The sequence below is a fragment of the Ptychodera flava genome, chromosome 8, assembly GCF_041260155.1.
Source record: "Ptychodera flava strain L36383 chromosome 8, AS_Pfla_20210202, whole genome shotgun sequence".
Classification (NCBI taxonomy): Eukaryota; Metazoa; Hemichordata; class Enteropneusta; family Ptychoderidae; genus Ptychodera; species Ptychodera flava.
Window position 1 is genome coordinate 27,118,225 of NC_091935.1, and position 27,417 is coordinate 27,145,641.

Sequence of the window (27,417 nt, forward strand, 5' to 3'; positions counted from 1 at the left end):
CATTATAGCATAGCCTCTTGGAAATAAGGTATTACCCTTTCAATAGTCAATGTTTTAAGTATACAGTAACGGCAAAGATATTACATTTTTATCAATAATATTTGTATATATATAAATTTAGTAATGCCGTACACAATTTTTAAACTTTTGTTCTGACTTAAGGTAGTATGCACCTCGAAAGTGAAAGACTTAAACTTTTGCTCTAACTTTCCTCAAAGAATCTTTCAACCATTCTCTTTCAAAATCAAGAATAAAAATAGGGGGTCACCGCACAAATTTTGGTACTAAATTACCCAAAATTTATCGATATTAGAAATTCAAAATGGCCGCCATCCCTGTGTTAACTCTATCGAGAAAAATAAAAATTTTCGAATTTCGAAAAACTAAGCCGGTGAAAAGTTTTCTTTCACCAAGAGCTTTAAAATGAACCCCCACATGTGGTATATCGGAAGAGAATTGTAAAAGTTTGAGAGTCCGAATGTCTGTCCCCGAGGTGCGTTCTGACTTAATATCACCCTTTTGCCCTGTGACTGGACCATGTACAAGCATCTATGACAAACTATAGTGATACTATTCCAGAAAACCCTTGTTCAGGAGTGCCTTCTGACTGATGAAGTCTTTGAGTCGATTTAGCAATTTTGATAAATTTCTGTGTGTCAGTGTATGTAATTTACTTGTGTCGGAGAGATCTTTCTTGGGTCTGTGGAATGTCAATTTTAGCTCTATGAAGGCAATGTGTATCTGCTCAGTTACATCAGCTACAGATAGGGGACAGACCATTAGATCTTGGGAAGTGGGGTAGTCACAATCAGATTGTGAATATTTTTTAAAAATTGTAAATTTTTGAAATTTTTTTCAAAGTGAGTCGTGATGTAATTTTTTTCCTACGTAAACTGCAAGATTTACAATTTTTTGCATTCTGATCATATCCTTAATCATTTGTAAACTAGTCTGAAGATTTTTTTCCTAACTTTTTGCTTTGAAAATTTTTTTTCCTGTTTTTGACCAATCCCTCCCAAGATTTAACGGTCCATCCCTGGTGGGAGAAGCTGGGCCTTGCATGCACTAGCACGAACACTCCGACTGTGGCCTGTTGCCGAATATATATCAGGTTTGTGCCGAGCTCATGTTTGTTAGAGTTTAGTTTAATGCTTGAATGAAATTATCAATAACTTTCAGAGACTGAACATAACTTATCATGCCTACATAATGCGCTGACATTTTAAAATTGATTTTGCTTGTGGGTATAAATATCCTCACTAATCATGTGTTATTAATGGCAATGCTTGTGCCACCATGTGTTCTTGGATGTGCCAGAAAGCAAAGCAAGCAAGAAAAGAAAGTTCACCAGTTCAAAAAAATATGTTCCTAAATTGGCAAAACACAGAACCTAATTGACGCTATCAACATTCACAATTTTCATATCTGCCTGACTTCCTAATAGCCCGGCGGTTATCTTTGCACTTCAAAGATTTAACAGGCTTGTGTGCAGACAATGTTATTTACACCAGATGTTTCTAATTTCACTGTGAAACTAGACCTCACTTTCCCACACTGCCATTGCAGACAGATGTTTGACATTAAAATACAACAGCTTTCACTTTACTTTTATGTGGGATTAACTTTAAATTGTGACTCCTTGCCTCCATGATAGGCTTGACAGTAATTCGTAACCTCTGAAAAAGTATAATCCCTGCAGAGTCCCAGGTTGAAATGTCTGATTCTAGAGGCTGTAAAACAGTCAAATAAAATCAACGATTTTACACAACTTCAACTTTGTAATAATCCTCCTGCAAGCAAAGTCTCTGTGACTTCATAGTAATTCTTTGGAATCTACACATAACAAAGGGATTTACAAGAATGGTACCTTTCACATCAGCTTCAGAATATCAAAAAATAACTCTACAAGCTGATAATCTTATCAACATTTCAAAAAAATCAACTTAACTTGTAAGAACCTGTTTGTGTCATACTCCTGAAATGGAAGTATATGGACTCATACATTTAAATTTTCTGTAACAGCCAAAAATCAATCCATATATGCAAAAAAGTACATTTCTACTTCCCAGTTTCCTGAAAAAGATAGTTTAAGTTGGTCCAATCTCGCTAGAGATACAGTTTGTGTAACCTGCACACAAAAAAACTGAAAAATATTCTATACTTTTGGCTAGTTAGTATACCGTAGAAAAAAAGTTTATCATCCATGTGGGAGAAGACCCTCTCTGAGGCCAAACACTTTCCTGATGTTAATACACTACCTATTGAAAAATATTTGAAGACCCTGTACATGAGGGGGGAGGAGGGAAGGCCAACTTTTGGATTAAAAATTGACACTCTGGCAAGAACTACCTGTATATTTATGATTAACAATGTATTGTGAATGAAACTTCAGACAGGAATCTCCTTTCATGTCACGATGCATGTTTGTTTCCTGAAATTTCTGATTTTGTATTATACACAAAAGTTTGAATTAGTGGCAAAATCTGAACACTGTGTGGATAAAATCATGTAAATTTAGAAATAGAATTATGAGTTGTGTTATCAATCTGTCCTCGTATCAATATATGGATGTTAAAAAAATAGCAAAGAATACATATATTACAAGTCTTGTACACCCATAAGGTTTATTATATTCAAGCTTACAAAAGCCATTGATGTGTAATTTTTGTGTCGTTGATATAACCACCATTTTGCTTATGTGGTGAAACAATCTGACATTATATCCATGGCAGGTAGTATGGGCCTTGAAATTGAAAGACTTAAGCTTTAGCTCAAATTTTCCATTGGGAAACTAAATTAAACCATTCCCTTTTGAAATTAAGAATAAAAAATAGGAGTCACCATGCAAAATTTGATACTCGAGAAACAAATTACCCAAAATTGACCAACACTTGAAATTCAAAATGGCCGCTATCCCTGTGTTATTAAACTATATGGGAAAATCAAATTTTTCGATTTTCATAAAAATGAAGACTGTGAAAATTTTACACCTTGAGCTTTAAAATGAGTGCCCACAAGTGGTAGACCAAAAATGTACAGTAAAAGTTTTAGAGTACTGAGATCTTCCCCAAGGCGCATACACTACCTTCATAATGAACCTTTACACTGTATTAAAAACGTACATTCTTTGCGAAGGGAAGAGCCAGATTTGCAATAAACGTGTCAAGTGTATGTCTCAGGCAGACATTTCATATTTTAACAGAAGAAAATAAAACTCAAAATGTTATCATGATTTGTAATTGTATAGTGCTGATGTTAGACCATGAACCTTGATAGGCGTACAAGACTTGAGATATATTGTATTTTGGATGAGAAAAACCAGGAGTTACCAGTGAACGCATCAACAACTCGACCGTGTTTAGAGCCACCACCACTAAAAGTGTACCACTGGGCAGAGTTAGGGTCAAAGGTCCCCGCTTTCCGACCTTTCTTCACTCCTTGCTTCATGGTTTTGTCCTCGGCGTCCCACTTGTTGTGGATGTTGCGGCTCACCTCCCGGAAGGAGGCGCTCTTTGAGGCCGGGTCACGCTTCACCTTGACGGTCATGAACCGGCCTGTTTCAATATCTGCGGACTTGGAACGCGGCACTTTGGCTCGACTCGATGCCGATGACATTCTGCTTCTTGACAGTTTATTAGCCTCACCTGTGATGAAGAAATCGTTTGGGCTATAGTCACTTTTTAAAATGCAACCATTTACCGTTTCAAAAATAAATTCCACACTCTCTATTCAATCTTGATGATTTCATATGAAGAAATTTCTGATGGCAATTTAAATGTAGATAGTGAATGACAGAGTAGTACAACAAAACCTTTTCACTGGATGGCCTAGAATTAGTTATCCAATCACCCTCTACACCGCAAATCTTTCTGATATGTTTGAACCACAAAAACATTTTACCCCTGTCACCCCTGTTTCGCTTATAGTGGTCCAATGCTGCTATAAACAATAGGATCAAACCAAAATCCAAGGGTGAAAGGGTAAGGGCTGATTATATATATTTATCAAAGTCCAATTTGTCTCTGATACATAAATAATGTAAAATGCTATAGAGGGACTGTGGTCAAAAGCAATTGTTCATAGTGAGAAATAAGATTTCTATTCAGCTTACTTGCTGTAAATGGTCGTATTCGGGTTGTGTTGACCAATCTTGGTCTGCTACCTTCAGGAGTACATGGTCTTCTCCCTGAATACACAAAACCAAAATAAATCACGGATATTGCCGAGACAGCAGACTCTCTTAAAATCTGAACAGCATTTTTATGAACTTAAAACAGTGTAGTATGATAGGAAAACCCGGGAGGAAAACCAAGCTATAGTGTCAGCTGTTACGCTTGCTCTGAAATCTACATAAAATATAATCACAGAAATGTACACGTACGGTATTCACAATCCATGTACGTGGCACGTTTGGTTTTGTTTCACATGTATGGAATCAATTCTTTGAGCCAAAACAGAGTAGACATTACATAAAAGCATTGATAACTGTGACAGAAGCTTATCATGAAGTACAGTAAACAATATTTCAAAGAATGTACACACGGAGAAGAAAATCTAAAATCAACACTATTTTATATACGCTAAAATTTTTTTACAAGAGACAAAAAATTCTCACCTTTAGATAATGGTGTACTTTTTGGAGTTATAATGGTCCTTCCACGAGAAGGCGGTGCTGAGCTCACAGTTCTGAAAAAAAAATAACCAAAGAAATTTTTAGATCAAATTTTACCAAAATCAAGATCCAACCGACACCATCCAAATATGTGAATGCTTTCATATTAAACACAACTTTTGTTATAAATCTGGGTTTTCAAGTAAGCGTTCGTACCAGTATTTCCCACGTAGACTTTGGTACTAATTTGGTGGCAAGACAACGGAGTAATGGACGATAGCTGCTCATATCTGCATCTCACATGACCTAAACAGCTGGATGACATCATTAGAAGTTCCCTGGTAACAAATACTGCTTATCAACATACAGATAAGTTGGACAGTACCATTATTTTCAATGTTGGGTTGGTGACAAATGGGCAAATATTTCACGACAGTAATCAACTTTACAGGGTTTTTTCCAAGATGAAATTCTAAAATTTGCTTTCCACTGATGAAAAAGACAAACATTTGACTATATTTCACTTACTTTAAAGACTGACTTACAAAATATAAAAGCATATAATTTTGTAACCCCCTTTAAGTTATGGAATAGTCCAAATAGAGACTTTCATATCTTAAGCCTGGAGATACATTATTTCATCAATTGTGCCATTGTAATTGTTGTATTTACAAAAGCTACAACAGAGGATAAGCCAAATATTGACAGAATCAATTGACCTGAAAGCATAAACCCTCATACAATATTAAAACTTTAGAGGAATATGAAAGTGTTTCTGGTACTGATCAAGACAAATCTACCAGAGTATGTAGCATTGTTTATCTTTCATGACTGTAGGACTTTACTAAAGGATGTTCTTCTCTCTGAATTTAGAAAATCAAAATTTAGCAACTTTCTGTCACCTCCTTTATTGTGATTTTACAACTAAGTTTTTCTCTTCCGTCAAGGTAGAATGTATTTAAGGAACAGTTTTTTTGAAATTGAAATATTTTTTAGTACATGCACATTTCTTATCTAGTGCCGGTGTGGATTTTCTTTGAAGCCTGTGAGGTAAATAATGTCTTCATAATCTTGTTTTTGTGAAAACAGGAAATTTAATTTCCCCTGTGGAGTTAACACAGGGCATGTATCTGCCATTTGAATTTCACATATAGTAAAATTTATGTAATTTGTTTCTCCAATCTAAATGTGGCACAGAGAACCTAGGCTTTTGTTCTTAATTATGAAAGAGAATGATTTAAATTTTCCTTGACGACAGTTTGGGCAATTAAAGTCACAAAGTTCTGTTTTGAGTTATATATTACTTTAATTCAATTCAACAACTTTCAACTGCAAACATTTTCAGTTAAAAATTTTCGACCTAAAAAAATATATGATCAAATTTCAGCAGTTTTCAACTACTTGTACTGTCTAAATGTGGCAACTTTCAACTGCCTGTGACATCAAAAGCGATAAATTTCAACCATCAAAGTAATATATACCCATACAACTTTTGACCTGGTACTAAAACTTAAGTCTGCATTTGTTGAACAGTAATTAGATTCCAAGCCATTCACGCTACATCTTGAAAATTTATTAATGACAGTATGTTATAACGATTGTAGTGTGCTAAATTAATTTCAACAGCGTCTTCATTTCTAGAACTCCCACAGTGTTTAAACTGCCTTGATATTTGCACATATACCGGTATTTTGCAGGAGAGATCTTCAAATGAATGAACCCATTATTCATTAAAGAATTCTTTTGATTCTTACTGCACTGGGTACTAGAATTTGAACGGAATACAATCACATACTCTTCTACAATATTCCTGATCAATTTCATATTTTGCTTTTTTAAATTTTATACAAATTCATATCTTTGTTCGTCTTTTTTTTTCAATGACGAGAGAGCGACATTTGCAAATTGCACTAAGAATGAAAGTATGGAAAATTTCCATAGCATCATTTCAAAAGCATATTATTTCATTACCAATAATTAGTAATATACATGTATATGTTTTAGTTAATAGGCATAAACCTTTCAGCATAAGTTTTTCTATGTAAACTCTCACTCCTAGTTCTACAAAATCGTAGCAATTCTTGACCACTGGTGCAAGATGACTAAAAATGATGAAATTAATTCTGGCTATCTTGAGACCAATTACTGTCATTAATCTGGTATTCTTTCCATGTGGTCCCTTTGGATGAAAACTAATCAATAATAAACAATTGAATTATTGTGATCAGTGATAAAGGCCAAGAATGCTACTTTACTCTTGAAGATGTCGAAAAAACAGATCAATAGTCCTTTAAGATACCAAACACCTTGATTGAACAGAATAACTGAATACTGTCTGTCCGAACAAAATGGAACTTTTAATTAAATTCCCCTGTTGGGTGTTGCATCCTGTTTTTTTCTAGCACTGGTATGCTTTTCACACATAAACTGTTGATACATTCTTTGTTAACAACCCTGAAACATCTCCGGAGATACATAAATGCGGTTACGTTTCACAATACCCCTCTTCAAAATCACACGCATAACGGCAAATACTCCAAACATGACAACCCACTCCCTTCTCTTACCTGGTTGCCTTTTTATAGGTGTATTGTATCTGTCTAGTCTGTTGTTTTATGATGGAATTTGCTGTGAGATCATTGATAGCCCGTGTTTCAGGGAAGTCCAAATCCACCAACTTGCTGACAATGGTCGTCGCCGACCTGGGCGGCTGGTAACGATACTTGCTTTCCAGATCCCCAAGTGAACGGTTCTGCAATGGAGAAACAACAGAATCAGTTTCTCTGCACAGGAAATTTTCCAATACTAATGTTCGGTCTATGATAAGTAATTCAGATATAAAGGATTCAATTTTCTTTCTCAAACTATTTGTCAGGCGGAAGTCAAATGAAACCACCTACACTGTAAGCCCTTAGATAGCTTCCGAAAAAATCACGTGTCTTCTTGCTGTATAGTTTAATGGCAAATGTAACCATGGCAATTATGTAGTCTTGGCAACGGAAATATGCAGACAGAAAACACACTAGTAGCCAAAATGAACACATAGAAACAAGCAAATCCATCATTGAAAGTCACTTGACAGTAAATATTAGCAGTCTGGATAAAGTGAAATTCACATATTAGTCTATACCTACTGCTGTTTTACATTGTAAAATAATACTAGTTAAATTCCTCCTGAAAAATTAACTTTGATTGATTTGTTCAAAATTTGATGTATATCATAGTGAAATTGAAAATTCTAATGTTAATTACATTGACTGGTGTATTCCAAAATTTCAAGGATACTGATGAAATTGTACATTTCAAACGGCAGAGAAGATGTTGAACTTGCCATAAGCAATTAGAAGCACCTATTCAATAGTAAATATGCTTGCACTTTTCAAAAGTGACACTTGTTTCCATTTTCTCGGAAGACAAAACTTCATGGCTCCTTGAACTTACACAGACAACGGCACTATAGTAAAATATACTCTCATAACACTGTCTCTAAACCTTGATAGATTATGGTTCAATGTTAACTACTGAAAAATGAATGTTTTTTGATTGATGCACACAGTACACTCAATTCATTCAGTGTGACATGACTCATACTGGTAGTTTCAGGATCTACAAACAGAGTCATTTTCATATGCCAAACAATTTCCAAATGTGTTAAATTTCTACATCTTTAGGAAGAGGCTAACCAGAGAAAAGTGTGTCAAATTTCTGTACCTTTATAGGGAGTGGCATTTAGCCAGAGAAAAATAAAGTCCTGGAATAGATTTTAATATAGTGCATCCAAAAGAATTACACTAACTGTGCATCAAGATCCTCATCGACGACATACACAAATAAAGAAAAGAAAAACCTGACAAGAGATAAAAGTGTACAATAATATTACTTTCATACAGAGAACTACGGTATTGACAGAAAGTTCATATTGACACAGTTGATGTCCTATTTCAAAGTCAGGTCACCGAACACATGAGTAGACACATATGCCACAGCAGTTTTGTGTTGTCACAGAGACTACAAGCCTAGCAAAGCTTGTACAGCCTTCAGTGTGACATACATCCTCCATGATATGGGTGTAGATTATCAAAACCTTGATTTACCTACACCTGCCTCTTAATCGACAGCAATGTCAAGATTTCCGTGGGGAATTAACTTCGACTATTGCAATCATGACCTTCTTCCTGCCCGGACTGACACTGAACAAACACTTTATATATGCCACCATCCATACATGCCACGAAGTGTAAACATTAGAACACTTTGTTATATTTCGCAGGCCTGTTTTACAGTCCAATGGCCTAAATCAAGTTCAACATATAAACATTTAAAGTTTTCAAAACACTTTGAACACATATTTACATAAAACATACTAGTATGAGACCCATTTTCGTATACAGTACATCACTAATTTGTATAAATGACCGTGTGGATCAAGTTCATGCAAGGAGTTGCACTTGGAAGACATATTTATGTTGTCCCAATGACGTCTTTGTTGTGAACACCCCATCTTTTATGTTGAAGTTGAACTGACACGGGAAAATGTGGGTAAGGTTTGTATAGCCATGCACAACAAAAGACCTTGAATCATTTGAATTCAAAGTCAACGAGTCATTCAGTACAACAGAAACTCAATCTTGTGACTGGGCAGACAATGCTTCTAGTGGTAACGTCACATGGGTGTTCAGGCAAAATAAACACAGCCTAACATACAGGGCATATATGCTGTGGTAAAAAAAATGATTTTTAAGGACTGAAATCCAGCCAACACTGAACACAGTCGTCTTTAGTCTGATTCTTGTGAAATTTTGCTGAAACGAGAGACTACAACAATAATCAAACCAGAAATCACCTGTACGGTACCTGTTCAGTCACTTGGAACAACAAAGCTTACCAAGTTCTTCTTTGCTACGCCTGTTACCAAGTGTCAGACTTCAACAGGGTCACCGAGTCCCCCTACACACTCGGGCCTTTCAACATGTCTGGTGGTAAACACTGCCTGGCAGATATGATTTCCGCCTGCCAGTTTACTAGGGCTCAAAGCTGCGTCTGTGACGGAAACATAATCCCTGCCATGGCCGACTGTGAATCGTAAAACCTGAACACACATCTCATGGACACCATGCAGCAAGTGAACGCTCGTGAAAGTTATTGTGTGCTGCCATCTGAAAATACTTTACTATGGAGGACAGCGAGTACACATCCACTTAGCGACAACTGGAACCGAATTTAAGTGTCGTATCACGTGGTGCAAGTGGCTTTTCCAAAGCACTGCGAATGCAAAAGTGCCAAGTAGGGGTTAAAAGAAGCTCTAATGGGACACTAAAACACATCTCTTTCAGTTAAAATTTTTTGTACAATCAAACCATTGAAAACCATAATGTAAAATATGGTACGCATGCCTGGGAAATTGTTGCAACATGTACTACAATTACCTGAGATAGCAGCCTGGTCTTTAGGCAGCCGTATAGCTCCTCATGCCTTCGGCAGCTGTTATTTACACTGACAACACAGATCTGGAGAGTTGTCATCTGAGCCTTATTTGACATTTGAGACCAGGCCTGCCTCAGAGTCTCACACAAGTGCTGACTAAACAGTGCAAATTGCCAGGTAATGGGGTTTAAATGGATCTAATTATCGGCCAATTAGCTCTGATTATTATCTTGCCTGGCTGTCAAAAATTAACAATGCACCAAAGTACATTTGTATGTTCCACCACTGCAGGCAGGGTTGAAAAGTCCAGGAGATATCTGTGATTGGAATAATGCTGACATTTAACCAATGTACTGCTAAAATTTATTGTATCAAACCACAAACTCTGATCATTTCCTATCCAGACTAGATTCACTTACGGTAATTGTTCTGATACAAGGGAAGGCCACTACGGGACTTATTTGGAAAAGAAACGCAACAAAACAAATGAAACAGCAAAGACCATTCTGTACTGGGACTATAATCATCATCTCCCTTAACTGTTACCAAAATGAATTTTCATCAAAAATAACAGTGATGTGGATATGCCAAACTGTATTTACAGAAAAGGCTGGAGAAGCCTTTCAGAGAAATCACAACTCAAACAGGTGGTTGTATGCCACATAAAAAATTAACCACACTCTTTTACTTTGAAACAGTGTCTTTCTCTGGGATTTTCCCAATACAATTGGACATGGTTTGCTGATAATGTTCATCGTTGCCAGGCAAAAACCTACAAATTATCTTGAGAATTAAAGACTTCTATGAAGCTGCATCACTTCACAGATATTATCAGTTTACGAGATATTTCTGATGCTGTGCAAGGTAACTGTAACTCAATTGATCTCTACTGCTTTGACTATTGTTTCAGGAAATTAAACTTTCATATTTGCTCACCTGCACTACACTGCACAAATTAAATTTTTAAAAAGGTAGAGGATAAAAGAATTGTTCTTGGCAAAACGATCCCATCGGATCAATGCAGGCAGTGATTTCACAGCAATAACGATTCCAAAATATTAATGTAACTCTCAGTGCCTGCGTATTGTACAGATTGATAAATTCTAGGTATTAAGTGGTCTTAAATTGGTCAGCAAAATGCGGATGTCATGGTACCCTCATAAACCACTGACAAACACCGAGCTTTCTATTATTGTAATCCTGCTAAAAATAGAAAAAAGCCACCAGATAAGAACTTCAGCAAGAGTTTTTTTAAGGACACTGTTCAATGCCTTTTAAGAGAAAGACATTCCTACGTTGCGGCCCAAAGCATGCCTCAGTGTGTGAATTGTTTCTAGCCAACACTGGGTCTTTTCAGAGATCGAGGGGATTACTGAGCATTGGTACAAAGCAGAGTAAAAGCATTTAGGAGACTTAAATTGCAAATCCCCATTAAATTCCAAAAAAATGTTGATAAAACTAGAGCATGCCATGCTTTGGATTTCACAACATAAGTGGGTCTTAAGTTTTGGGTGGTTAGAGAACTTATGTTTGATAATTCGGCAAAGCCTCTCAGATCAGCCACAACAAAAGTTGTAAGCCATGCGTGGGAATGGGGTCATGAACACACTCACCGACTGCTGCAACTCATGCGTCAGTTTTCTGTGTACGGAGCAAAGAAGTTGGAGTTTCTGAAAGCACAATCTGTTTAAATCCAATAATTATATGAAGTTTCACGGGAAAAGTTCCCCCACAAGTCATCACTTCTTGCTTCCCTATTAGTATGCATCCACCATCTGTGACCACAGCTATCTGTACTCGCTCTCTCGCTGACAAAACATTAAAGCCAGTAAACGTATTCTTCCAGCACAAATGACTCGGAATGATAATCTCCGAACCCATCAATAACCTGACAAAACAATCAATATCGCCGCCCTTTTATGCCCTTTAACTGTTACTGAATCATCTCCGTGGCAACCAGGCACACACCCACCTCGAAGATACGCTGTTGTAAAAGGTATTGTCTGGAACAAAACCCATCAAAACTGGACCGCGCAGGAGGTAAACACCTCGGCCTACAATGACCACTTCAGCGGGGCTTGTTCTGAGTGAGTGTTGCAAATACGACCGAATGATCTCTCTGTGTGTACGACATGTACTTTCAAACACAATGGAATAACACTCATTACAATTGGCCAGTTTCTCTGTTTAGTCAGCCTGCCTGTGAAGTCACCCATACTGACACAACCCATGACAAAACATTATTTCAAAGATAGCAGCAAAGAACACCGAGTGAAGTAGAAGACGACAAACAGCAGTGATGTAACACAGTGACAGACATTCAAGTCATTACAGTATGGCTCTCCGATCCAACATGATCAGACGTGACGTTAAAAATATGTAATACTTGTAAGAATGAAATGTACGTGTCAGCTGACATTTATTCATAATTCACAGATAAAATAAAAATCTTTTATCTCTTCAAATTTAAAATCATATACCCGGTAATGACAGAAATGCAGACAAAAGCTTGTAAAACCAGAAAGGTGATTTACTGTGACTATTAAAAGTCAGCTGGGTTGAAGTATGGATTAATTTACAGTCAAGCAATCAAACCATCAAATTCTATCAGCTTTATTTTCATCAAGGGAATCAGTTGACAGGAGACTAATGAAAAGACACAATTGTACTCTAACTCTACAGAACGCTGAGCATTGACTGTGAACTTTTAATGCTGTAAACTTCAGACATAGCAAAAATCAGTTTACTCCTGAAGCTAGAGGAACAAACACAGCTAGTACCATGCGGCTGCATACTTCTTTGCTAGAAATAATTTATGGCATATCTGAATTGAGCTGCTTAATCCCTCTTTAACAAACGAATCTCCTCCTATAACTTTTGTCTGTCTTTGATTTAATTAGTGTTTTTGTGAATAGCTGGTTGAATTTTGGCTGGCTAATGGCTTGGAGAATTGTGGTTGCTTATATCCTATGACAAAACTTGGACTGTAAATCATGAATTACAAGTAAAATATCCAAGACAAGAAGGCTATGTATTCTATCAGTAGGTAATACACTTCAACCTTCAGACGTGACATTTTCGCAATTGTTGAAGGAAAAATATTTTGACAAAGACAGTACGGACAAAACAATACGCCTTAAAAAAAAACGCTGAACAAAAATTTCTACACTTGTTTGGTGTTACTACAGTGAACTACCTTTGACCAAATGCAAACAAACGAACACAAATACCCCGAGACTCTCAGAGTCGATCAGCAGCGAAGTCAACTAGTCCAACAAAATGGAACACAACAGAGTGAAAACATGCCTTCCAGACAAATTAGAAGTTCGCACACTGCCGTGAAAGGGTCCGACCTAGACATTCCATACACCTTATTTTGACACTCCTAGCAGTGCCAGATGGATCGGAGAAGGCTGTCGTAGGTATACAAAATATGACCACATACCTGTCACGCACCTTCATCTACCAGCGACTGGCATCACTGTCACAAATATTTATGGCACCACTGGTCAAAAGACCAAACATTTACAGCATAGCAGAATACGTCACCCCTAAACACAATACTGTTATGGTGCTGTAGCAAAGTGCTACCATGTGTAACATTCAATATAGAGGTGACTGATTTCATATTGACAGACCATCCCAGGCTGACCTTGGTGGCTTTGGGTTAAAATTATCCTGTAACGCAATGAGCCCTCTCAGCCAACATACAGACACCTCATTGTTGAGTGTGACATGTACTCTGATGGCTTTTAATTGGCTCAGGGCTCTTGATGTTGCCACATTGTAAATGTGCTATCCTAGTGACACTTGTAAATGTGTGATCACTGCGCACTTGAAATATGCCATCAAGACCTTCCCCATCAGCATTCACACTTGACATTGCCATGCCATGCCAATATTACCATGGAGATGCATGCATTCATGAACTTCTTTTCCCTCTTTCATAATTTTGCCATCAACATCCTCCAAAGTGGCTGTCAGAGTCAGATTTCAAAAAAACACACAGACATGACTTTCATACACACATCTACATTCAGAAGAGGCTACATGTGGACCAACCTTATTGAATTATTATTTATGGACAGGCTCTAAAAAATTGTGTGCCAAAGTTCAAATGTACCAGACAACAACATGCAATAAATTAATCTTACAACTTGAACTGCCAGCTCTAATGCTAGGGCAGTATTCCACTTGACTGTACACTATCACAACTTACACAATCAGCAATAATAAATCATGGAAATGACAATTGAATCATTCAAATATATCGCAGAGCAACAAAGATATACCTCGACAGTGTGCAAACAGCTGTAAATATTGGAAATATTAATTTTTTTGCTCCTTATTGAAAAATTTTTCTTTGGTCAATTAACAGCACTTTCTGTCAAGCCTTCTTCAGGTTTACAAGTGCAATTGTTATTTCATCCTTAGACATACAAGACTTATTAAAGTACATCCATGTTGCTAGGTTGAGTATTAAAACCTACCAATATCTCAAGTTGATAGTCTGTATTGTTTTATCATTATTAACCCTTCCATAACAAAGACTTATTAAGTACACCCACACTGTTATTGCTAAGTTGAGTAAACCTAAATATTGCGGCCAAATTGGAATGAACAAGGAATACCCGTAAAGTATTCTTGCATTTACAATACAATGTTTTTCAACCCCACCTTAATTTGCAGTATTGTTCATTGTATAAAATAAGCCACATCTTGGAGTCTTGTAAGCAAAGTTGACACCCTTCCTATCTTGCTTAGTGTTTCCTCATATGAATAACCACAGTGTTGGTCAGAAATTAAATAACTGGCTCAATCATAGACTTTGTTCATGTCAGTGACGGTGTAAAATAAAGTCACTTCAGGAAAATATCACAACTCATTGTTACTTTTTGTGTGAAACACTTTCATTGGGATAATCACGACACAACTCTAGTCCGCCTTAACCAGCTTGTACAGAGCATGGTATCTGCATTTGTGTGAGGTACACACTCGAGATCTGGTTATAGTACATTTGTATTTGTGCAAGTGTGGGGTGAAAGCGATCTGCATTACGTGTAAGGGTCTCCCTGAATGTTGCGATAACTCTATACCATGGTCAGAAAAGAGTCGCTATTACTCTACTACATCGCATTAGTTATGTAAAAAGTAATTTTGATATATTCCTGAGTGATAGTCACAATACAACTTCATCTTAGCTCTTTCTAGAAATATTGTAATTCTTCAATATATTCCATTATTTGCATTGGTGATAGGAGAAGGCTCTAGCACAAACAGTCAAAGTTAGCAAATCAGCCAATTTTCAGAAAATTTGAGCAAAGGTGTGATACATGCAAATATGCTTTCTTCCTATTGTATTTTTATAAACTCAAAATTTTAAAAGCTGTTTGCAACTACCCTCCTGCAATTATTTAAATTTTTCCTCTCCTGCCTAGAGACCTCTCAATGTCCTTTACCCCCCCCCCCCCCAGTCGAAAATTCTCACCTGCTCTTGCTTCATTCCAAAGCTTCCCACTGCCTTGTCTTCACAACATGCTTTGGCTCCCATCAGCAAACCCCACAAGATTACCAAATTATACTCCCTGCCTGCTACCATGGCTTTTTTCAATATGGCAATGAGCAAATGAAAGCAACTTTTCCATATGCTAATGAGATAACTGATCACAAAATTATCCATTCCCAGGCTGCTGATATGTCAAAAACATTGTCTGCCTTGTTTGCAAACAACTTTTTTAAGATGAGCTGGCTGCTGGTAGAATTTAAAACTCTCAGTGATGGGATTGTAGACTTTCAAACAATACACTCTAAATGTACAGGTATTTATGGTGTTTGTACGAGACACACTACAAAAGTTTTAAAGCTCCATTTTTTGGGCCAAAAGTAGCTCATTTGCATGATACTATTCTCACAGACCTGTAGATTAAGCAATGAGATGATGATGTTTAGAACCAGGATTTCAAAACTGGGTTTATTAGACCATTAGATTTTATACCAATCTGAAAATCATTGATATCAATTGGATCTGCCGACCCACAGTTGCAAAATAAAAAAACACTGGAATCAAACTAAAATAACCCTAAACAAATTATAAACCTGCTGAATTACAATTAACATAAAATAACAATTCATTTACTTAAATAAACAGTTAATGATAAAATTTTGTCGGACTTGAAATTGGAAGAGGTTTTGGTTGGTAACCTGGTGAAGGACGATGTACGGATGTCAATGATTCTGTGATGAATCAAACTTGGGGTGATAACAGTCTAAAGCTGATTTGTGGCCTTAGCTCACAAAACCCTAATAAAACAGTCACTCAAACAGTCCATAGAAAACCATTCACAACACAATGAACATCGCCACTGGGACTTTTCACCTTGTGTGAACACAACACAATGGACAGTAGACGTTTCTTCCTTTCTGGTGACAGGACGCAAGGACCTTTGGGTGTTTACGCGATCCACAAAAACTGCGTGCATGTTCTGTTGCCATGGGATACAGCAAAGTTACAATGTAACGTTTTGCAAGTACTTGAGAATATCAAGTGTACTTGTCAAATTGAAGTTCTTTGCACAGGTCAGGCCCCCAGTGTCATAGATTTAATTTTACCACTGAATCGAATGCTGGCCTTATGAGCTAATTATTATTCTGGCACTAGTCAGTAACCAGTTGGCTGGGTACAATTATACAACAATACATTGATTTATAAAAGTGGACATTTGACCAAAGTGCAAGGGTTTCACAGGTTGACAAAGCTGACCTTTCACCTTCATAGTTCCAAAGCAATATCAGAACTGTGACCAAATTCAGCAAACAATGGATGCAAATTGTGATTACAAAATTTTGACAAACTCTACCAACTTTACATTATGCAAGGACAATAAAGATTCATTCAACAAGTTACATGCAACCAATTTCAATGGTGAACAACTTCTATAACACCTACCTTATGATTGGTAATTGTTTCACACAATTAAGCTTTATAATTTCCTTGTAAGTTGTGTATTGAAAATATATTTCAAACACATGTCATTTCTAACGTGATTTTTAACAGCATTTTTACAAAGAAAGGAGACCACTGACACTTTGGAATATTGTAAAATTTTTGAAAAGGAACCCACCTTGAAATATTCAATGGCCTATTTTTAGTTTTCAATTAACAGTGGCAAATTGTTCACTACTTTTGAGGGGAATTTCAGATATAAGATAGCTCATAATACAAGATAAAGTACAAAATAAGTTACATGTAAGATCATATGATTTCTTCAACAAATTGAACATACAATCTACATCTACAGTAAAAATTTTATTGACAGCAGAGAGAAATCATGCAAATTAGGAAAATACGGTCAAAACTCAAGCTGTTTAAAACTATCATGACATATTTGAAGATACATGCAGCTGCTAGATTCATATACATGTACTCATTAAATATGGCTTAATGTAATTTTTTCACTATTCATATTAGTTTTTCATCAGTGTGCCCCCTCCCTCCCCTTACCACATTTCTGAACTCTTGTCAATTTGATATTTCTTTTAAAATTTCACCGTGATTGTGAAGGGACAGGCTTACTCCTCCTGCCATTACGTCAATATCACCATGAACCTACCTTGGTATGTTTCTTGTGCAACTGTTGGCACTGCAGATCCACATAGTCCAGGGCTGCTAAACAACGCTCAGTCATGGTGATATTATCAATTCAACTTGTAATGCATGGATCAAGCTGATCAGAGGATAATTGCTGTGGTACTGGGACACAGTGCAGTCAACTAGACATGTTCAGTCCATCGAGATCACGGTGAATATCTGAAAGAAATGAAAACTGTATATTAGCTTTCATCTCACATTTTTATATCCTTTTAATTTATTGACAAGTAATTATCATGAATGTTATCTTCATTGATAAATAACAATATGACATAATGTATTTATGACTATTTCTCAGAGTCAAAATCCCTATTATTCAGGGACAGTTTTCTTTGTTTTCTTTCTTTAAAAACTAAAAAAAATTATAACTGTGTGTGTGTGCATATATGAATGTATGTATGTATATATATATATATATATATATATATATATATATATATATATATATATATATATATATATATATATATATATATATCTATGTATAATTTAGAGATTAAATTACAAAATACAATTGTGTCATTCACATGTAATTCTATTTTGAAGAATAGCAACTGGAGAATTGACAGCCTGTTGCCATGGCAGCTGATAACACTGTCTGAGCATTACATTCAAACCAAACTGAAAAGATATCGCACTGAAATAAAATTGACGAATGAATAATGACAGTCTCATCAATATGCGGCAGTGAGGATATCCAAATTTCCCAGAAAAGCTCCATCTCAACATTACAATAACAAGTTATCTTGTATAAAAAACATGCAAATATTAAATTTAAAAGTGTATTACTACATGTTCTTATCGATATCTACACTTGGTGTTATCAGTAAATTGACAACATGAAAATAATGCTTAACACCTTGATCAAAGGGAGATTTTCTCCCCATACAAGAGGCAACACAGAGAGGCAACAATGATGTTAAAGTTGCACACTAAAAACATGAGGTTGAACAAAATTCAACATTCATCCATATAACATGATAACTGCACACACACACACACACACACACACACACACACACACACACACACGTCACACACCATCACACTTGCACACACACAGATAAAAACAAAGACAGAAATACATATGCATATGAGGAAAGACAGAGAGAGAAACCGAATCTATATGTGCATACAGTGAAAAGCAAATACGACCATTAAGTGCAATTTCGTTACTTAAACTGAACAGCAAATTACACAAATGGTCAAGTACATGCATTGTGTAATCTGTTTGACCAATTCCAAATGCTCAACTTCCAAAGACAATTGATATTTGCTTGCAAATTGAAGCACACATACCTCCCTGTGCGACTGACAAAGACAAGGACACGCAAAGAAACACATTCACTATCATCAGAGTGATACTGAATTTTGTGAATTGCTATTAAAACAATTAATGTAATGTTTGCAGACACATCAAGACAAAATATGCAACGATTACTAGCTCAGCGGGAGACTTTTGTTAAAAAATTATAGAACACAAAATTAAAAATTTGAGCAATTCCAACCATTACGTACTTAAAACTAAAGAGATCTGAATTTAAATGTATTACCTTCATGCAGATATGAACTGACTTACGTAGGAAACACTACTAGATTATTGCTTAGGCTCGTTTCACAGGAACACACACGCAGCATAACATCATCTCGTTTACATATGAAAGGGCAATTTTTGAGTGAACAAGCAAATATATTGATGGTTTCCTGAACTGATTGTGAGAAACTGTTATCTGCAGAAGATTCAGTGGCAACGGATATTGATTTTTCGTGTCATGACATAGATTAGATGGCTTGAATATTACCATTTACAACCAATTCTTTCAATGAACAATATTCCATCTTTCTATGATTACAGTGTAATTCTATAAAATATACTCATTTCTGGGACAACAAATACAAGTTCTTTATGCTCACAATAATCTGTTCAAATTTTATATAATTTCAGGGCTAGTCTCTGCTGACGGGTTTTCAAATACTAGTATTTCCTACATCTTGTATTGATTGAGGTTTGTAGAAGTGTTTACACAATCCTGATGGATTTGTTTCCTTGCAACACTAGAGGGCGCTAATCGCTGTTATTTGGATAGGCCTCAATTGCACTGTTCACAATCTGTCAGCCTGGACCAATCCAATGAGTTGATAAATTGATGTTGATAGACATATTTGTTTTCTACATCTACATTTGCCTCTCCTACACGATGCATGAATATGATATATGTTTTCCCGTGTGAGGATATGTACAAATGAGTAGGTAGACTGCTTTTCCATGTAGGCATACGCACAACAAACTTTTGCAACTGAATAGAATGTCAATTTGATACAGTGACAAATCTAAATTTTACTCAAAAGTGAACATACAAGGTAATAAATATCAACATAAAAAGTATTCCTGAAGCAGTCACAAAGTAGGCTTCCATGGTACATTTGTAGTCGTAGGTACACTTATTTTATTATCCCTTCATCAAAATGTAAGTTTCTATGGCACATAACCTAAAACTTGGAAATCCAAAGCTGCATTGTATCTTTTTCAGATTCCCATAAATTCAGAAAATAAAATGTTGATAAAATTTGGGAAAACTCCAATACTCTCTTCATAACATAAAAATGGAAATAAAAATGAATGAGAATTAAATTCCACCTGTTCTATCAATATCATTTGTATTGAAATCATAGAAACAATATAAGATGTGTTTTCTTGCCACTTATTAGAAGGCACTTTCACTATCAAATCTCATTCACAAGGAATATGCGTTTTATTGCCTGCTAAGCAGGCAATATGCTAATTTGTGATTTTCAAAAATGGAACAGCTGACAATATTTGCAATTCAGAAGATTTCATCTATCGATTTTGAATATATTCAATTCATAAACTTGCTTCACAAGTGTTCTTTTCTGAAAGAGAACTCTGACAGCTTTGTCCCTCCACCTTGATTTTGTCTTACAATTTGCTGGCAGTGAAACGTACAAATACGAAGCTACAGTATGCAAAACACAAGTCAGTACATGATTTCCTATGTAGATGAGTTTTGTCAGACATTGACAATCAGTCAACCATAAAACTGACTAATCATCATCTGCATCATGAATTCCTTGAGCTGATGCTCACTCTGAGTGTAACTCTGTAATTGGCCAGTTTCATGACCCCTACATGACCTCACATACTGAGTTTGCTTGAACGCTGAAAATGTTAGCAAAAACTAAAAGGAAGGACAGAGAAGGATGAATAAATCACCTAATTAAGTGGCATAACATTGCATATTCTTTATGTAATCAGGTGAAGGGCAACATTTTCGGTGAAGAATAAGATACATGTAAAGGGCGGTTATTATCACCCTATTCAGTAATGAAAACACTGCCCTTCACCATATTCTGCACTGATAGTATTGCATTGATAGTAATATCCTTCATCCAATTACATATAGAAAATGCTGTCCTTCACTGCATTCTGTTGTGAAAATACTGTCCTCTATCCTCTATCCTGCCCTTAAACATTCGGCACTAAACAATGTTCATTGTTGTCCCTTGCCTTATTTTGAAGGAAAAATACCGTCCTTCGCCCTATTATTAAATGTTGTGAAAATGCTGGCCATCAACAAATTTTACTGATAAGACAGTCAATCACCCTATTCTGGAGAGATTAAACTGTCCTTCACCCAATTCTGCGCAGAAAATACTGCTCTCATCCTTCCTGTATTTAGAAATATTGTCTTTCACAATCCTTCATATTAGTCTTTCAGACCCACCATTTTCAGTGAAATTTATCATAAATTGTTGCTGTACTAGCTGTCACTTATTTAAAAAGCAAAAAGTTGCGTTTTTCATGACGCAAAATATTTCAAAACCCTATATATATCAACAGACGTGAAATGTAAGTTTTCGTTCCATCCATTATGGCCCTCAAGAAGTCTCTTCTGGAAGTTCTATGCTGCATCAAAGAGAACAGTTTTGAGTCAGAAGTGCACACTATTGACACAGAGGGCATACTACAGAGGATTCTGCTATTCCTGCAACTTTATGTGTTTCACTTTACAAAAAATGCTTTTTCTTTTTCCATTATTAATTTGAAATAGCTGAAAAAACACAAAACATGGAGGCAATTGGTAAGCTATTTCATAGTTGTTCATGGGGGTTTGACAGCCAGATCACAACAACAAGATAATGTCAACCAGATAGGTTTTATCAGCTTTTAATCTCAAACACAAATTTGGTGAGCTTGATAAAGCTTCAACAGAACACTAAACTAAAGACAGGCATACACATAGAACAGGAACTACGGCCAGAACCACAGATTGAGGACTACATCTACAACTTAACCATGCAAAATTCTTTCTGAGTCTCACCAGTCGAGTGCTACAGTGAAAATGAATTACTATCCTGGCCACCCATACCTCACTGCTCACACCCGAATGAATTCAAATGGTTGGGGCAAAAGAGATCACTCCCACCCCAAACAATATAGAAACACACTTGAAAACAGTTATAAATCATTCACACCTCTGAGCTATCAGGGTTTTTCTTTTTCTGAATCCATCCCATAATTATCTCATTTAAATAGCAAATAATGAAGTCATTGTGTGTCCGGCCTGACCCAACCCAATATAAATCCTAAAGTTATACCTTTGAATCAGGCATTTCAATGGCTGCAAGCAATTTTTGTTTTTTCGAAACTATTACAACCTAAAGGCTGGACAAACATGTTTTTCTATAGGTTAACAGTAGCATGAAATTGCCCAACATCACTATTATCCGTAGCTACCTATCAAAAGGAGCATGTACAAAGCTGTGGGTGATGTATAATGAGTTTAGTTTATTGGACATTTAACTCATCACTGACCACAGAGCAGACAGTGCACTTTGTATTTTGGTAAATTTACTGTTTGTTCGAGTCATGGAAACAACACACAAAGAGTTTTTCCTTTCCAATTGGTCGTGATCAGAATTTTAAGGCTCATTGAGTAGATCTAGACATTATGAAGAAAACTAAAATATATACATTTTGTAAACTGATGAATTGATCAAAATAATATATATGAAGTATTGGGGGGACCATAATTATTGCTGAAAATTTTCCGAGTGTGGAAAGTTCGCAACCCCTTAAGAGCATATAATTTACACGACCGAGTTTGCAGAAGGTTTCAGCTTTGCTACAAATGCAAGGCAAACTTCTGGCAAGTTTGCAGTGGAACTTCATGTACATGCTAAGTTTATAGCAAATTAGTGGCAAGCTTTCAAGATCCCACCTACTTTGCTTCTGAAAATATGAACTTGTGGAGAAATTCCTGCAATCAGTTACGCAGCAAATGTGCTGCGACTTTGCAACAGGTTGTATGAGGCAAACAATTTCAGAAATGATATATATAAACAGTTGGTTGAAGTAAACTACACTGATCACCATGGTTACACATAGTCTGATCATATCACAAGACAATTGCATTTGTAAGTAAAACAGCCATGGATTTTCAAATATCTAGTCTCTGTTCTTTGGTAAAGACAAATTTTAACTGCACCAATCAGCAAACAGCGTAGGCACTCAATTGATCATTGAAACACTTAATTTGTTTATATTTATTATAGTTACTAACAAAATCAAGGAACCTGCCACAAAAAACTATGTGTTATCAAAGTCAATAATTAACCTCAAAATTCCAGTAATAATCAGAAATGCTTCATCAAAGAGTTTACACTGCACAGACAATGTTATTCTTTTTGATGTTTGTTTTTTTTTCTTGACAACAATGCTCCTTTATGGAAACAAGATTTCTAATCTGATTGGCTTTTGCACTAGATTCTTTCAGACACCCAACAAGATAACATCCCCAGTGATTGACATTTCTTCAACTTAGAGTATAGACTGCAGAGCCACTGTCCATGGACAAACACTGCATGCTAACATTCCATTTTAGAGAAACCTGTTGAATCATGGGTAGTTTTGTTTTCAAATGGGTTGCTACTTAGAACCAATTGGTACCTTCTGAGGACTGTTTAAGATTTCGGTCAGATAGTTTTGGATTGCCTATTTTTGCTTCTATTTCACTTTCTGAGAGCCAGCAGCATTTAGCCATTTGATCAAATTACAGCATAACTTTAGAAGCTATAATTAAATTACGCTGTCATTTGATCAAACTGTGAAATATGATAACAAAAAGTCAATATGATTCCAGGTTTTCTGTTCTGACTGTCAAACAGCTAGACATGATGATGAAAATATTAAGTATCAACCCCTATTTCATTGTCCAGAAATGTACAAAATGTGCCAAAGTTTGACAATCAAAAACAGCTTTTTAATGTGTTTTAATAAACTGTGAACAATATTAAATGATATTACAATAATCCCTGTTTATTAACGACACTGTTGGGTCGTTTTTGAGAACAAAATTGGTCACTCAGCCAAAACGTGAGCATATTTTGGTAACTCATTACAGCAAGAAAATGTTTGGTAACCCATTGCATGTCATTGCTGCTGGGGTCATGATGGGTCAAAAGGTTAATGCAGGCTCTAGACATACAAATGTAATGAATACCAGTCCAGTATAATTCTGATGCCTGCTCAACTCTTTCAAAAGACCATCTCTGACAACAAAGGAATTGGTCTTTTTATATGGCAATCATTTTGTCAAATGAATTTACTCCTCAGATTTATGGGTTAAAGTACTACCTAAATTGCAACGATGGTGACTCAACCGAGCCGCCATGATGGTGTTTTCTCTGCCTGCTGGCTGTGTTGTTGGCTGTTTTGAACTGACTGAGACACAAGCGTCTAACTCTAAAACAATGGCAGTTAATGAGCAGGATTCCTCGCAGCTGTGACCATCAATTATATGTAAAAAGTAAAACAGGAAAAAGTATGCAGTGATACAAACTGATGTTGTTGTTTTTTTTTAACTTTCACTACCTTGTGCATATATTTGGTTGCATGCATATGGTGGCAGTAGAGAAAATCCTGCCCGTTGAACCACGGAGGTAAGAAGAAAGAACTACCAACCAAGGATTTGTTTGATTGCAAAGCTCTCTGGTAAAGACACCATTAAACCAACAAACAAACATTTGCAGTGAAAAGCTCATTTTGTCTTTACCGTGTAATACCTTGAAAGGATAATTTTGTTTTCACTGAGTAACCTGACTGCCTTCTTGTACCTGTTAAAGATGACATCTTTGGATACTAGGAATTCCTCTCAGTAAATACAAGCATAATCTACATTCAATTAGTTGTACCTAACTCCACAGAGGGACTTATCAGTACTTAAACACATAACAGGTTTTTATTCTGTGTCATCTAAAAACAAGCTCTTTAGATGAATAAGCCTCTTGTCCTCTACATGTTTTGTTATTCAGGAGAGATTTCTGATGGTTCTCCAAGGAATTCAGAGAGTTATCAGACAATGCTGGGCTTTGGCCTTCACCTATCTGATCGAAGTGCACACGAAGCTGGAAATATACATACACTGGGTGACTTATTTTTAGTGGTTGTTTTGGCCCTTCAGAAATTTTACCAGAACAGCAGATTGGCTTGCGGCTGTGGAAAGTGGGGATGGTAATTCTGTCATTGTGTTTTGTAATCCATGCCATTCAGGGGATCAATACCAGGGGGCTGTTTTTTCTTCAAGCCAGGGAAATAATTCTATGTGATGCATCTCTTAGTAACGACCTGTAGGCATTTTCTTTCAGTACAATACTGTAGCTGAATGTCGCTTGTATCTGTTTTCCTAGTTGTCTGGAACCCTACAGAGTACAATTTGTAGGTGTACAGCTATAGGGTAGGGGGAAATTTTCATGTACATGTAAATCACTTAGTTTGGACAAACATTATTCACTGCACTTTAAACCAATGTCTCCAGTAAAACATGAGATGTAGCTTGTGCACGTATTAGTACATCTATTTACTAGTATGTGTGTTCGGGTTATGTCCATATGCACATGTGTACATTAGAATTACTGATAGTTACAGGGCTCATTCTTAATGGCCTAGCTAGAATTCCAATCAAATATATTTAAAACAGATATTTTCCTTGACAAAAATTACTCTTCATTATAAGGAATGGTAAAATTGTTACCTTGTTGCCACCACTGTGCTTGTTGAAACAGTGAAAATCATGCGCCAAAGTATACCTCACCACAAGTTGCAGTGTTATTTAATTAAATGCATAAACTCAAAGTTTGACTCAATTTCTGTTAGCCAGGGTAAATGTCGTGGGTTAAAGCTACAATCGAAATCAGCACTATTAGGAGAAGTAGAGCATACTCACATCGTAGGCGTCAAAAGCTATTTACAAAAGTACCTGTGATTTGGGAATATGGGTTAATGCTGTGGTAATGGATGAGTGCACTTAAATATCTAATGGTATGATACATGTATCACTTAATTTTAGCATTATTTTTCACTATTATTATTGACATGAACGATAATATTATTATTGCTACAATGACTTCATTTTCACTAACAACAATAGTCGATTTTATTTAAAAAAATAAGCATAAAAACACAAATGTGGCAACTTCAAAAACATGCTGACTTTTAATAATACTATTATACTCTTCAACAGGTGGTTGGGCAAAGATAAATGTTATAGATAGCAGTGTTTGTGTTTTGTGGAGTAAAATCATCAAGTGTCTACGGTAAAATGGCCATATCTGATTAGCGTTAATTTGCCAACAACTTCAACTGCTGTCAGTCTTGCAGAGTAGTTCTGCAATCAAAAGAGACAAATTTTGCAAACACTGTGAGCCGAATATCAAACATGGAGCCTGGCTGTGTCAATAGATATTCCATTCAATGTTATCCCGTCTGCTTGCCTTGCAGTATTTCCAGTGTTCCGGATTCAATGTTGCGTGGAAACCCTGACTAACACAAATCTGGACCAATTGTTTGTTCTATTTTCTGTCATGCACTTGCTGGGCGCAATCCAACAGGCAGCAATTTGACAATGACAAAAGGACTGACCACAGGTGCTATTCAAAGTTGCACAAAGCCTCCAAAAGAAAATGACTTCTCTGACGTATCGCATACGCACAAAACAAAAGCAGACACTGGACATGGGTCAAACGATACAAATGAATGCCACACATTTTGAAACTGGAATGGGTTCTACCCTCTTCAACAAAATATTCAGTCAAATTTTTGTTTCCTACAGCAGAAGACGAAGCAGTAGAGTTCAATCTTTCCCACAGAGAGTTGAAACTTTCCTGTTGGAGAGTTCAAATTTCAATCTTTCCTTGATAAAATGCATACAGACATTTGCTGTAAACTTAATTTTGACAGTTTATAAAACAGAAATAACACAAACATCTGGATACTGTCACAGAAAGCTTGGTATATTTCTGATTAATTGTACATGTGAAAAATGGAAGTATATGATCATATGCATGCCAGGTTTTTACTGCAAATGGCACTGATAATTTTCTACAACATGAGAATTGAAAGATACATCGTTCTACACGTTGTCAAGTATAGCCACTGAAACTGTTCAACAACACTGGAATATCTATTGGATGTAGTTCTATTCCTTCAGAATCGTACTGTACATCTGCTAAAATCTATCAAAATGTCATTCCTTTTCTGAAACAAGTTTGAAGTTTGTTGGCATAAGATATTGTTATAAAAAATTTTTACATATGAAAATATGTAAATTTTGAATAGAGAAAAAAGTCTCTGGATCTTAACAAATCGGCCATATATGACACCTTGTGAACATTTATTTACACATTTTTAAAACTATAATGACATTACAATCTTTAC

General features: G+C 36.1%; 1 protein-coding gene across 8 annotated transcripts in view; it reads right to left on the reverse strand.

The window, feature by feature from the left end:
- Positions 1-27,417, reverse strand: part of LOC139138924 (uncharacterized) — a 38,151-nt gene that overhangs the window by 8,138 nt on the left and 2,596 nt on the right. For 2 of the 8 annotated variants that reach the window (XM_070707536.1, XM_070707537.1), the window contains exons 2-6: positions 17,647-17,843; positions 7,180-7,364; positions 4,616-4,686; positions 4,112-4,186; positions 3,330-3,644 (exon numbers count right to left, since the gene is read on the reverse strand). In XM_070707536.1, coding sequence (XP_070563637.1) covers positions 3,330-3,644; positions 4,112-4,186; positions 4,616-4,686; positions 7,180-7,364; positions 17,647-17,721 — 721 coding nt within the window. In that variant the 5' untranslated portion in view covers positions 17,722-17,843. Of the gene's footprint in view, positions 1-3,329; positions 3,645-4,111; positions 4,187-4,615; positions 4,687-4,828; positions 4,929-7,179; positions 7,365-10,038; positions 10,184-11,649; positions 11,906-13,481; positions 13,719-17,646; positions 17,844-19,237; positions 19,312-27,417 lie in introns of those variants that run through there. The other 6 variants (XM_070707538.1, XM_070707542.1, XM_070707541.1 and 3 more) reach the window with 6 other exon arrangements.